At 38.0% G+C, this 14167-nt stretch overlaps 1 protein-coding gene across 1 annotated transcript in view; it reads left to right on the forward strand.

Moving 5' to 3' along the window:
• vipr1b (vasoactive intestinal peptide receptor 1b) overlaps window positions 1-8798 on the forward strand; it is a 32870-nt gene extending 24072 nt beyond the window's left edge. Inside the window, exons 7-13 of the mRNA XM_018760841.2 lie at window positions 2727-2880; window positions 2977-3037; window positions 3325-3397; window positions 5152-5243; window positions 5606-5735; window positions 6394-6435; window positions 7632-8798. Coding sequence (XP_018616357.1) covers window positions 2727-2880; window positions 2977-3037; window positions 3325-3397; window positions 5152-5243; window positions 5606-5735; window positions 6394-6435; window positions 7632-7817 — 738 coding nt within the window. The 3' untranslated portion in view covers window positions 7818-8798. The remainder of the gene's footprint in view (window positions 1-2726; window positions 2881-2976; window positions 3038-3324; window positions 3398-5151; window positions 5244-5605; window positions 5736-6393; window positions 6436-7631) is intronic.
• Window positions 8799-14167: the final 5369 nt, after the last annotated feature.

Raw genomic sequence — 14167 nt, forward strand, 5'->3', positions numbered from 1 at the left:
TTTATTTTTATAGAGCGCTCTTCTCACGCAGTGACACAGAGCGCTTTAACACAGGCATAAAGCAAGAAAAACAGATACAAACAAAGAAGACAGTCGACTAATAGCTTCCATAATGAAGAACTTATTATAGAGCTACAAGTATACCTGCTGGCCACTGGGCAAAGGAACAAAAACTCCCAACTGAAGGTTGAGGGAGAAAAAAACCTCTGGGGGTCCACGGGCCAGTGGTTGCCCACCCCTCCTGGGCATTCTAGAAAGTAACAGTTTGTAAGCCAGTGTGTAACAAGTAATAATGATAATGTCGGTAAATGGCATCTTGGATCCCCAGCTCGGCATGGAACGTCTCGATAGTCATGGCAGATGGGCATCATCCTCTGTCAGCACGGAATTCATCTGTAAACCACTGGTCAGCCTCCTCAGCTCTTATGTAGCGAGGTAGTGCTCAACGAGAAGATAGAAGAGAGTTAGTAATTCGTTACTTCAGTAAATTTAATATGCATTTTTATAAAGGTGATAAAAAAACAACCAAGGCAGGTGGAATTACATTACGAGGTGGAATGCCTGAGTGAACATGTAAGTCTTTAGTCGGGATTTGAAAACAGAAACAGACGGGGCATTTCTGACAGTGGTGCTCTATAACTAAAGGCGCAACCTCCTACTGAGGTCTTATTGATCACAGGTACTTTAAGGTAACCTGCATCTAATGAACGGAGATATCGTCCTGGGATATAAAAATTAATGATCTCACAAAGGTAAGCCGGAGCAATGCCATGTATTGCCTTATAGGTCAAAAGTAGGATTTTATAAACAACTCTATAAGCGACCAGGAGCCAATCTAACGATTTAAGTACCGGTGTTATATGGTCAAACTTCCTAGTTCTAGTGACAATTCTCGCAGCAGCATTTTGTACCAACTGTAGCCTGGATACAGTCTGGTATGGACAACCAGCCAATAAAGCATTACAGTAATCCAGCCTGCTGGAAACAAAAACATGAACCAGTTAAAATAGCTTTGGTGGGGCCTTTAATTGAGACCATTCTGAGACACTATATTTGAGTTCCTATTAAGGGCAGCTGGTAGTGTAGTGGTTAGAATTGCTATTGCCTTTGGACCCAAAGGTCACAGATTCAGATCTCACCTCTAGCTGTAGTACCTGTGAGCAAGGTGCTTACCCTAAATTGCTCCGGTAAAAGTTAGCCGGCTGTATATGAACGGGCAAATAGCTGTAAGCAGCTTAGTATTGTAAGTTGCTTTGGAGAAACGTGTCAGCTAAATGAATAAATAATATCAATCCAAAAGGTGTCCTGCTGGATTTTGACATAAGGTGTTGATGAAGGTGGAGTGGTGCAGTGGGTTGGACCGGGTCCTGCTCTCTGGTGGGTCTGGGGTTCGAGTCCCATTTGGGGTGCCTTGCGACGGACTGGTGTCCCGTCATGGGTGTGTCCCCTCCCCCTCCTGTGTTGCCGGGTAGGCTCCGGTTCCCCGCGACCCTGTATGGGACAAGCGGTTCAGAAAATGTGTGTGTGTGTGTGTGTGTGTTGATGAAGGACAAAACAATGCCTTTGTGAATTTATATTTATTACTTCAAGACAACAATTTAGCATTACTCTCAGGACTATACCCCGTAAAGAGGCTAACAAACAATCAATGTTTACGGTAAGAAAACTGCATGCATTTTAGATGTCTTAATATCCATTACATTTATTGATCTTTAGCAGATTTTTAGCTAGGTATAAGCTTAATGTTATTATTTCTTAGTGTATTTTGCAAAATATGTCCATACTGCCTCGTGTCAGTTTTTTTAATGGCAACATTTCTTAGTGAGAGTTTTGGATGATATTTTTCCTTTATAGAATTTTTTTGGGGATCTTTCTTCAGATCTTTACATTAACTCAGCCTAACTCCCACCTATTAAAAATCTTGAGTAATGTCTGGACTTACAAAACACTTATACCATAGCTTTTCCAACATATATTGTCATGACCACTGTATGCACTAAACAGCAAAATATGAAAGGACTAATACTTTTGACTGGCGGATTGCCATGCAACAATAACAAAATTCAGTCCAGTAAATGATTTACTTCTTCCATCCTTAGAAGAACAGATCCATTTGCTGCACCGTAAGTGAAAGAGCTCAATTTTACATATTTTCAAGAGTATTTCCAAACACTGGCTAGTGCTATTGCAACCGTGTGCCATCAGTGTTAGGGTTTCGCGACATTTTCTAACACCACGCTTCACAAATATTAACTACTGTGATATTAGCTGCTGAGACAGTGTCCAGCTCTTTGTCGTGAAAACATTGTCCTCGTCAGGCTTGCTGAAGTAAGACCACCCTCACCTTGGGTTGTATACATTTGGACAAAACACACATTGGCTGGTACTCCTCAGGCAAGATGCACCCTTGAGTGAAGTAAACTTGCTAAACAAAGATTTTATGATAACATTAAAAGTTGTCTATGCTTTAGCACGGGACCGCTTAATATTGTAAGTTTATTCCTTTTGTTGATATATTGCATTTATAGTATTTTTTGTCTTAGATGTACATTGCTTTGGAGAAAAGTATCTGCTGAATGAATTAATAATATAAATGTAATTTAATAATAGTTTCATAATTATGTGAAACAATATTCATAAAGAAAAAAACTCAGGTTTATGGACTGCATTTGTGTCAGTTTCCTGTACAATCTCACTTTGTGTTTTTATCTTATTTTCATTGGTAGGTTGGGTGCAAAGCAGCGATTGTCTTCTTCCAGTATTGCATCATGGCGAGCTACTTCTGGCTGTTAGTTGAAGGACTGTATCTTCATGCTCTGTTGTCTGTATCATTCTTCTCAGAAAGGAAATATTTCTGGTGGTACATTCTGATTGGCTGGGGTACGTGTCTAACGGGACTTATCTTTGGTGTAAGACACATTGATAAAACAAAATCACAATGGTGTCTCTGATTAGTTGCTATACTGATATTTATAGGTGGTCCAACAGTTTTCATCACTGCATGGAGCTTAACTAAGGTTTATTTCAATGATGTGGGGTAAGTTCATACACAAAATTGTGTTGTTACAGGCTTAAATATAAATACTGTATGTTTGTGCAGTTTTTACTTAAACATTTTAAAATTACTATAATATATATCATACACTTAGCCTTTTCAGTGCTTGTTTCCAGTATCAAAATACTGTATAATACAGTTTGTTATCATGGCGTCAATCCTTTACCCTATATTTTTTACATATGGGCAAGGATTATATATTTTAATCTTTTCATTTTGGTGATTCTTTAAACAAGTGTTTATACTTACTGTGTTTACTTCTGTTCCAGATGCTGGGATATCATTGAAATTTCTGACTCCTTTTGGTGGATTATCAAAACCCCAATTTTAGCATCCATACTGGTAAGTTTTCACTTAACTAGTTAAATTATTAGTTAAATGACATCCTTACAAGTTTAGGAAAAACATTGATTTCTGTTTAACATTTTCTGTTCTGTCTCAAAATGTTTCAATTTAAACTAAATGTCTGCATAGCTAAAAGTCTAGTCTTGTCCTTTAGAAAAATGGAATTTGTCTAAAGCTGCTTTTCAAATGAGTCACAAAGAGATTCATGGATTTCATTTTTTGATGTTTTAGACACTCCATTCATCATTTTTCCAGAGATTTTTTCTCCTGTTTATTCAAATACAGAGACACTTTTTTTTTTCAGAAGCATTTCTGTATACTTCACATTGGACAAGCTTTATCTAATGTTTTTTATATTCCGGTATGTGACAAATGTAAACAAAGTTCTTGTAATGATAAAATCTCTCCACCCTGTTGAGACAGCAGAAAGGGAGAGAAATGGGTCTTCAAAATGCAGTCTCCTTTTTGAGACTATGATGAGATACTATAAGGTGTACTATACTGTTTACGTCGCTGGAACTTTCTCTGTTCAGGCTGTCTATGATGTATTGCATCGAAAATGCTATATGCTCCAAATTTTGCTGAAAAAAAAAATTATTTATGTGTCTTTGCAAGAAATTTTACATAGCAAAATTAGCAATACCCTACTGGAAAATGTTTTATTTTATCCTCCTCTAGAATGCTTATTTGGATAAGATCTAATAATACAATATGAAAGTGTCCATTTACATGTTATAAATATTATGTCTTCCTTTTCTCACTGTTTATACTGGTTTATACTTATATTATTATTTAGTATAGCTGGAACAATATTATTGTATTGTTTTTAGTATTACATTTCCTGTAAGATCCCAGTTAAAGTAAAGATATGGCCACAAATATCCATATATTACAATACATGAAAGTAGCTCATAATAGATAAATCCTTCCTTCCATTTTCAAACTGCTTATCCAGATGAGAGTGGCGGGGCAACAGACCAAGCAGGGCAGACCATACTTCCCTATATGTACAAAGAATCTCCAGCTCTTCCCAAAACATTCTAAGCATCTCCAGGCTGACCGGATATATCATCATTTCCTATTCTTGGCCTTCTCACACTGGGTTGTGCCTGAATCAGCTTAACTGGCTCCACTCGATTTGGAAGCGCAGCAGCACCGCACCAAAGGCCTCCCTGATTGCTGTATTTGTTAAGGAGTGTGGCCGTGTTGAAATTGACTGTGAAGGGGAAAAGTCCTTCACACCTATTTCCTTTCACACTAAGGAAATGACACAAAAGCAAAACTAGCACCACATTTCTCTCTCAGTTTTCATTCATGTACTACTAGAACTGGCAAAAAGATCTGATCAAATGTTTAAAAGCTGCAAAAAATGGAAAACTACAAAGGGGTTGAATACATTTTCCACAGCATTGTATATGCTGATGCCGGGGGCACGGTGGCACGGGGGTTGGACCGGGTCCTGCTTTCCAGTGGGTCTGGGGTTTGAGTCCCACTTGGGGTGCCTTGCGATAGGCTGTCATCCTGTCCTGGGTGTGTCCCTTCCCCCTCCAGCCTTATGCCCTGAGTTGCTGGGTTAGGCTCTGGTTCCCCGTGACCCCGTATGGGACAAGTGGTTCAGAAAGTGTGTGTGTGTGTGTATATATGCTGATGATCTTGCTTTGATGTATTATGAAAATCTGGTTCCTTCACTTCAGAGACTGAACATTTGATGTTATGACCAAATTTCCTGCTCTCCCATTGATTCACTGCAGATTAATTTCATTCTATTCATCTGCATCATCCGAATACTCCAACAGAAAATAAATTGTCCAGACATCGGACGCAATGAAACCAATCAATATTCGTAAGTTTGCGGCTATGATTATATTTATTCATAACACTCAATTCTGCTTTTTATTTTGAGATAATAACCAGTCAGAACTCAATTGAACAAGTTACTTTGGGTCTTTGGGTTGTTTAACAGCTAGTGGTTGTTTCCCTCAATACAAATGTTTCCTAGACATTGTTGTCATTCCTATACATTTGGAGCACATTTTAATCTGTGCAATGTTTTAGGCTGTCGAATAGGTTTCAGACAAATAAAATCAGAAATAAAAAAGAATGTAACACTTGTCAATTAAAAGATTCTGCTTGACAGTAATTCTTAATGTGAAGACATCTCCTTGACACAGAAAAAGTTTAAATATTTTTCTCCATCTTGCACAGGAAGTTGACAAAATCAACATTGCTTCTGATTCCACTTTTTGGGATAAACTATATAATATTTGGATTCATTCCTGACTACATAAAGACTGCATGTAGACTGGTGTTTGATCTTATTCTGGGGTCCTTCCAGGTATGTAAATAAATCTCCTGCAGTTTTAGTCCTGTTGTAATTCTATGATTTACTAATTCTAGTAGTTTTGTAACATAGAAAATTAAACAAAATAAAACCTATTAGATCATCATTCAGATTGGGATTTTAAGACGTTACTTTGTTTTGTCAAAGCTCTGCAATCATCGACCAAAGTCAATCTCTTGAGCTGCCAATTTTCTGTTTTAGAAAACCTACACACCATGAGAACATGTGTTGAGCATGTGTTGAATTAAAGTATCAAAATGTGTAAAAAGTATCTGTTTCCAAGTGTACTGTACTTTCTGGTGCACCACAAGGAAAGGTCTTAATCTGATTATTTCTATAAATGTGTGTGCAGACCTGAAATAACTCTTGCTTGAATAACAAAGAATTTTGCTTTTATTCTCAATAAATTGGTTTTAACAGCATAGAAAGCAGCAGTTCTACGTTTTCCACCAGGTCCCATGAAAATACCAAAGTGAAATATTATTGCAATATATTATGGTACAGAAATACTTATAATTATATTCAAAGCTACTTGACCAAAATACATTTATTATCACTTATGACAATATTTAAATGGAATAATTACCGGTTGTGTTTACAACTGGGTGATGTTATTGTTATTTTAATGGTCTAATATTTTTTTCCTCCTCAGGGTTTCATAGTAGCTGTTCTGTACTGTTTCTTAAATGGAGAGGTAAATATGTTTACTTATTTATGCATTTTCATTTTTCTCGAGTTTTGTTTTTTAAATTACGACTATTATCCATACAAAGCAGCAAAGTCGGATTTAAAACAATCACTATATTATGCATTGATATTTGAAAGTATGTGAACTCTAGAGAAATGGTCATTATTGTTCTACGAAACATTAAAATAAACTTAATATAAAATTGGGGTCGCAGTGGCACTGTGGGATTGGCCAGTGCCCGCTGTCTGGCAGGTTTGAGATTCAAGTCCTCCTTGGGGTACCTTGCAGTGGACTGGATCCCATCCAGGGTGTATCCCCTCCTGCTTCGGCCTTGTGCCCTGTGTTGCCAGGTTAGGCTCCAGCTCACCGCAGTCCTGCTTGGAACAAGCAATTGTAAATGTTTGTTGAGTGACATAAAATAGAAATGTTAAATCTTAAAATGAACAAGTGATTTTGATTTACACACCTGATTCTACTTGCCTACTTGGTTTAACTAATGGAAGTTGGGGTTCTCTTATTTCTGCACCTGAACTACTTCCATTTTTTTCTACTACACAGATGATGAAACATATGAATATGATGCAACATGTAACTAGGTACAGAAGAGGTTCACATACTTTCAAGCAGCACTGTAAATGTAAATGTATAAAAATCTTGATGTTTCACTTTAATAATGCATTAGAATATCTGCATTCATCAGCTACATTGTCCAGATGTCATCCGTTGCTTAATGTGGCAAACAAAACAACATAAATTTGTCTCTTAAGGCAGAGCAAATACTAATTGTGCATATTATGTAAATGTATGCTGTAAATGCATTTTTACTTTCTTTATGTAATGTGTATTAATTATTTAGATTGTATTTATTAATGTGATTAATATTTTTTGTATTTTTTTGCCCGAGTCACACTCCAGCAAAATCATGTAAATTCATTCTTTTCAGCACATGACTTAAAGGATAATACTTAAGGAACATTCAACATTTTAGCTACAAATTAAAGTTTAAAATACCCATGCCATCACCATTACAGGGAATTTGAACTGAAGCCATGCCATTAATTCTTATGAAAATAATGACTTGGATCAAAAGTTAAAGCATCAACATAACCAAGACCTCCACCCTTGTGTTGTTCTGCTTTGAGACTATTTTTGATAATGCTGAAATGGGTAACTGATGATCCCTTGATCCCTCACTGGTCCAGGTACAGACTGAGATCAGGCGCAAATGGAGGAGGTGGCACTTGCAGAGGTTCCTTGGCACTGGTGCCAAATTCCAGCAGCCCTGTGTGGGCAGCAATGGCAACATGTTCAGCACACAGATCTCCATCCTGACCCACAACAGTCCCAAGACTTGCCGGGCCTCATCTGGCCAGGGAGACTCCACCTAGGTGGTCTGATGCATCCTTGTTGGAGCACCTCCATGTAAATAAATCTTCAGCAGATCAAAAGACATTATATACAAGAAAATCGTGAAAAAATTGAGAAGAAATGAGCTCTCCAGGGGACACATATAGATGGTCAATTATACAAAGAATCGAGTTTGTTTTGCAGCCACCTTCAAATCGAGAATATCTGCATGTGTGTATTCTTTACAGAAAACAGTTACTCTTGTACTTAGTCTCCATTGCTTATCACTAGGCAGGCTTGTGACACTCCAGTGTGTCTTCAAGAAGCACTGGGTACTGGGCTTGGCTGGGTACACTCTGGATGGGAAGCCAGTCCATTAGAGATGGGGTGGCTGCACACACACACACACACCGAAAGCAGAAAGGTGAAAAGCAGAGCACGAGGAGGAAACCCACGCAAACATGGGGAGAAAATGCAAACTCAACATAAATCGGATTCGAACCCAGGTGTAGTGAGACATTAGCACTGCCCCATGCACATTGTTTTGCTTACTCTTCTAATGCTATATCAGTTTAAAATATTATACAGCACACTCTTTCCTCAGAATCTGTACACATGAAACAAATTAAAATTTTTAAAACGTAGTTTTTATACTCAGTTACGTAAGGGTCACGACATTAAAGAACAATATCAGCTGATGTGAGTCACCGAACTCAAAGGGATCAATGCACGCCAAACAGCAGACTACCAAATCGGCTAGTCCACAAATTTACTACCATCTCTTGTGTAAATGCCACACACTTAAACTGTCACTCAGAAAAGGGAATATCGGGGATTAAATGTTATTGGATGGATGTTATATTACATGCTCCAGTTGGCTCTCCTTGTTTTAATGAAGGTGATAAGGATGACAAATTTGTAGGCAAAAAATACACACAGTTGGAGGTTATTGAGCAAAGTCGTTTTTATTTGTCGTCGTCATTTTTTATTTTAATGCAGGTTAAAATCAATAAAATTGTTCATATAAAAAGTGTCATGGTCGCGTCTGAGGGAAGCGGCGGACCCAAGTGCAGAGCGGTAATCGTGGTGTCTTCGGGGAAATCCAAGAGAGGAGGTCAGAGGACGGGCAAAGGGTCTTCGAGGTGCGAACGTCGTAACAGGGAGGATCCAAAAGGCGAGGTCAGTGTACAGGCAAGAGGTCGATGATCCGAAGGAGGCAGTAGATCGGGGGAACAAGGGACGGGTTCGGGGAAGGCGTTCGGGCACAGGAAATGGCTGGAGAAGGTCGCTAAAGAGGAGGCAGATCAAGGTTCCGCATCAGCTGGTTGTCCGACGCAGCCTTTTATGCTGCAGTCTGCGTTGCGTCCCAGGTGTTCCGTGTTGGCCCGGAGGTGTGGGCGTGGCAAAAAGTCTATGAACTATTAAAAACTATTTAATTGTTTATAATTATAGGTCAGACTTTTACAGGACCTATCCCATAAATAAACTGAGGGAAATCTGTACTATTAAGTTCTTATTAATTGTGTAGACAATAAAGAAACCTGAAAGTGTCCACAAGGTGTTGAACATCAGAACTTTGGTCAACAATTCAGTTTGAAAGGGATGTTGTGGAAGTGAATTTTTTCAATAATTTAAAGTGAGTTTTAATTTTAATACAAGTTGAAGTTAAATAATTAATTAAAAAAAAAAAAAATCAGTGTTGCTGCGTTAGACTAACATCCTATTCAGGTTGTACCCTGCCTTATATGGTTCTAGGTGAGACTCAAGACACTGCAACCTTGCCCTAGACAAGCTATTGTTGTTAATAAATAATTAAAGAGTTGTTTTTAAAAACAAATAGCTTTACGTGTGGTTTTGACAGGCTCTAACCTGTGAATAAATTGAAGGATGTCTGTATTATGTAGTTTTTCTTCATTGCAGCTTAATGGAAAGAATGACTTTTGAGTCATGAATAAAGTGTACTATGAGTAGACTTCTGGTTCCTCCTCTCTGTTCAAATGTAAATGATACCAGGGGATAGTGAGTTGAATTGATGAGATGTTTGCAATATCTTTTACAAACTACTGTCCCCAGTTTTTTATTAACAGTATTAAAAGTATTCTGTTTATTAGATATTGATGCATTATAACAATCATAATTATTGTTTTTATGTCGTGATTCATGTTTTGCAGTGTCAAAATGTTCCAGAAATATCCAGTTTATGTACATTACACAGGTTGACATTCTTTCAGCATTTAGTAAAGTTGAAAGACCCATTCTGAAACTCACTTCATGAACAAAATGGTTTCATTTGAAAAATTAACCATGTGACCTTATAAGAAGAAATCTCAAAAATAAAAATGTTGAGCATCACATTGAAATTATCCTCTCTCTCCAGGGAAACTTATTTATACATCAGCAATAAGTTAAATGAATTTGCCAGAAGCTTCCTTTTAGATGATATGGTTTTCTTGTGAACAATAATTTAAGAATGCTTTTTAACATTGATAAAATATTCCTAAAAGCTTTTTCTTTGTCTGAAATGAAATGCCTTCTTTGGCATTTGAGCTGTTTGTGCAATAACTTAATTTCTTTTGATGTAATGTGGGGGTCATCTACGAATAATGGTTCAGTAATTACTTCTGTATAATGGAGGTGTCCTGCATCTTAAAGGAAAATAGTCTAAATAGTAGTCCTTATTCTTGGAAACACTCAGCTGTATCCATTTGTACATTCAGCTGCTTTTTTCTGTGGTCTTTGCGTCTTTCGGGTAGATGTAGTAGAATGTGTATGTGTAGAGTTCTGTAACAGTTTTTTTTTTCCCTGAGTATCTTACAGTGTCTGTTTACAGCATATCAAAGTTTTGTCAAGTAAGTCTGTTTTGTATCTGAAATTGCAGTGTTTCAAGCAGTATTACTGTTTAATGTTGGTGTGTTTCAGAGTTCAGCTGACAGTGTTGTTCTTAGGCCTTTGCTGTCTAGCGTAAGACTTTTGCATGCTCACCTGTAAACTGTATGTTCTTCCTATATGTTAGTGATCTGTGTTGGTCGGACAAATAAAGTACTTATCAGTTCATTCTGTTGCTTTTTGTTCAATTCTAATGAATGTTTACCAACAGTTAGATAAAACTGAGGGGGAGGGGGGGGTGCGATGGCGCAGTGGGTTGGACCGGGTCCTGCTCTCCAGGGGGTCGGGGGTTCGAGTCCCGCTTGGGGTGCCTTGCGACGGATTGGCGTCCCGTCCGGGTGTGTCCCCTCCCCCTCCGTCCTTACGCCCTGTGTTGCCGGGTAGGCTCCGGTTCCCCGCGACCCTGTATGGGACAAGCGGTTCAGAAAGTGTGTGTGTAGCTAAAACTGTAGTTCCTACCAGAGGGATATAGTGGGGTGGTGATACAGCAGTTTTGGCTAGGGCCTGCTGTATGGTGGGTCTGGGGTTCAAGTCCTGCTTGGGGTGCCTTGTGGCAGACTGGTGTCCTGTCTGGGGTGTGTCCCCTTCAGCCTTGCACCGTGTTACCACAGTAAGCTTCATTTTTCCGTGACACGGGTAGGAACAAGCAGTTTTAGTCAATGTGTGTAGTTCCAATACAAGTATTGTATACAAACCGCATTTGAGATCATATGCATTGTTGTGAAAATATTTAAGCATTCAATTTCAGCTGGGAGGTCTTGAATGAGTATTTAGAAAAAATATTCCGTGTACAGCAGAATAAATTAGAATTTGAATAAATCTAAAGTCAAAAAATAAACAGGATTTAGACAAAATAACAAGCAAAAATAGAAAAATAACTTTACCTATGAATTTACTAAATCACAACTAATCACAGCTGGAAAGGTGAGTCATATTAGTTTTATTGCCAGTTAGCGCTATGTGTCAGCTATTCGAGAAGTCTAACAATTAGTACTTTCTTATTTAAATTTTCAATGCAACACAAAGCAATTAAGAGTTCCAAAGAGGCCAACTAGTTGATGCCCAAACAATTTTAAAATTCTATTTGCTTCTGAAGAGGTGTGTGAGAGGCCCTATGTGTGATGTTGCTTTATTAAACAAATGAACAGGTGTATGCTGCCACCTTGCTTGTGCAATAATAATATCATGAAGAAAACTGACTTTATGAGATTAAATTTGAAAGCAGGACAATTTGACTGGCAACTCACAATCATCATCAGTGAAAGGACAAAGAGGAAACCTAATTTCAAATTGATATGACATCACTCCATATAAATTCGTAATGTAGAAAAACTTTAAAACGGGATAAATACCAAAGCACAATATTTGCACCTTTTCCATTCTATAGTTCTCCTAAAATGCTGAAGAAAGCAGTGAGTAGTTTAAATGTATTTGGCATGAAGAAATGTTCTACAGTCAAGATGTACCTAACCAAAATGTGGCAAATGAAATAAATAAGGAATAAACTAATGAATTTAACCATAATATGCCCCAAAATCTGGATCAGTTTCAGATTTTAATTCCAGCAGGACCTGTGGGTGGTGATGATAATAATAATAATAATAATAATAATAATAAAGAATAATATGCCACCTTCGATATAAATCTCAACCAACTTATTGCTTAGGTTTGTGTAGCTCTATTTTCACTCAGCTTTTTCTCCTTTTGGCTGAATATTTTTTTGGGGTTCTCATTAATTCACTTTAATGGCCTTTTCTTTTCTAAGTTGCTCTTTCACTATAGTATATGCAAAAGATGTGCACACAGATGAGAGTACCTATAAACACCAGATACAAATCTGAAAATTAAATTTCAGTAATTGCAAACTGAGGGTGAACAGAAAGAAAAACCCTGGAGGAGCCACAGCCACATGAAAACAGAGCAAGGAAGTGCAGTCAGTTTGTATTTGTATTCACCCCCTTTTCTTTCCTCTGTGATTGTTGCTTCTTTCATACTTTTCAACATGACTGGTGAATTACATCAGCTTTCCAGCAGCTGTCCTTGCAAGTTCCTCTGTGTGTGTCCCACGTGCATCTTCTCTACCGCTCGTTTCATTTGTCACAGGCATTTGACATATCACCATTTGCTCTCCTCTTTTTGACATAGAATTTCTTTTCCCTTTTTCTTTGCCACTTCCTTTTATTGCACCTTCTCATTTTTCTCCCTTTCTGCGTTTTTTATTTTTCTGTGATAGCAAATGGTTTTCTTGAGATAAAAAATGGATTATGAATTTGATCTCTTTCTGAAAAGGTAGAGGTCATATCCAATTGCTTGAAGAAAATACAGAAGATGAGTTTATTTTTAATCCGGAATTGGCTGATTGATTCGAGCCATTTGATTCTGACCTTAACCATATATGTTTTTTGGTTCTTCTTCTGAGACCCTTGATTGCCCGCACACACAATTTGGAAATATGATGCAAGTTTTCACCACTCCTCTCGTCTATTATTTTGGCCACTTGTTCCATTTTCCCCCCACTGGCCTTTCTCCTTGACCCTTTCAAAACAACTTTACTCTTGACCATGTACAATACTAAAAATCACTATCAAACTGATCACTTTGTTTTTAATTCTATGGACTTTGAAGTTCTTTCATGTTGGGCTATATTTACAGCACCTGCTGTGTTGTGGGTTCTGGTTGTGGTAATGGTGGTTTCCTCCCACAGTCCAAAGACATGATGTTCAGGTTCACCCATAGTGAGTGAGTTCCACTGATGGATGGATGAGTGACCCTTTGGAAGTAGCGTCTTTGGTAATGTAATTCACCTTGGTGAATAAGGTGTGTGAGTGGGTAACCCTACATAGAGTTCATTGGAAGTCGCTGTGGAGAAAAGCATCTCCGCAATAAATAAATGGATGGATGTAATCGAAATATATTGACATTGATCATTTTTCCATTTCACACAACTGTTAATATATGTATGGTTTACTTTTATTAACTAGACAGTAGACTTTTTAAATTTTTTGAAAGAGTGGACATTGATCATTCTCTCTGCATCTTCGGTTATGACATATTCAGACGCACTGAAATTGTCAAGTGGGTAACAAGCTTTCCACTGAATCTAATTTAGCCTTAGTCAAAGGCCACCCAGATTGGGGGGTCTGTTCCATTCATCAACATACTCACAGGAGAGTCAACACTGGTCCTACAGTATCACCAGGTGAGGACCACCTTGAAGAAAGTTAATGCAAGCAAGACAGCAGGTCCAGATGGAGTGCCCGCCTGGGTACTGAAAGCATGTGCCAACCAGCACACAGAGGTGTTTATTAAAGTATTCAACCTTTCATTACAACAAGCTGCTGTTCCAAAAAGCCTGAAATCCTCCATCATCATTCAAGTGCCCAAGAAATCATTTGTGAAGTGTCTGAATGACTATCGCCCAGTGGATTTAACACCAATAGTCATGAAGCGCTTAGAGAAATTAAATAGCAACCATCATCTCACCTGATCTGAATAAGCATCAGTT

Source organism: Scleropages formosus, chromosome 2 (genome assembly GCF_900964775.1).
Source record: "Scleropages formosus chromosome 2, fSclFor1.1, whole genome shotgun sequence".
NCBI lineage: Eukaryota > Metazoa > Chordata > Actinopteri > Osteoglossiformes > Osteoglossidae > Scleropages > Scleropages formosus.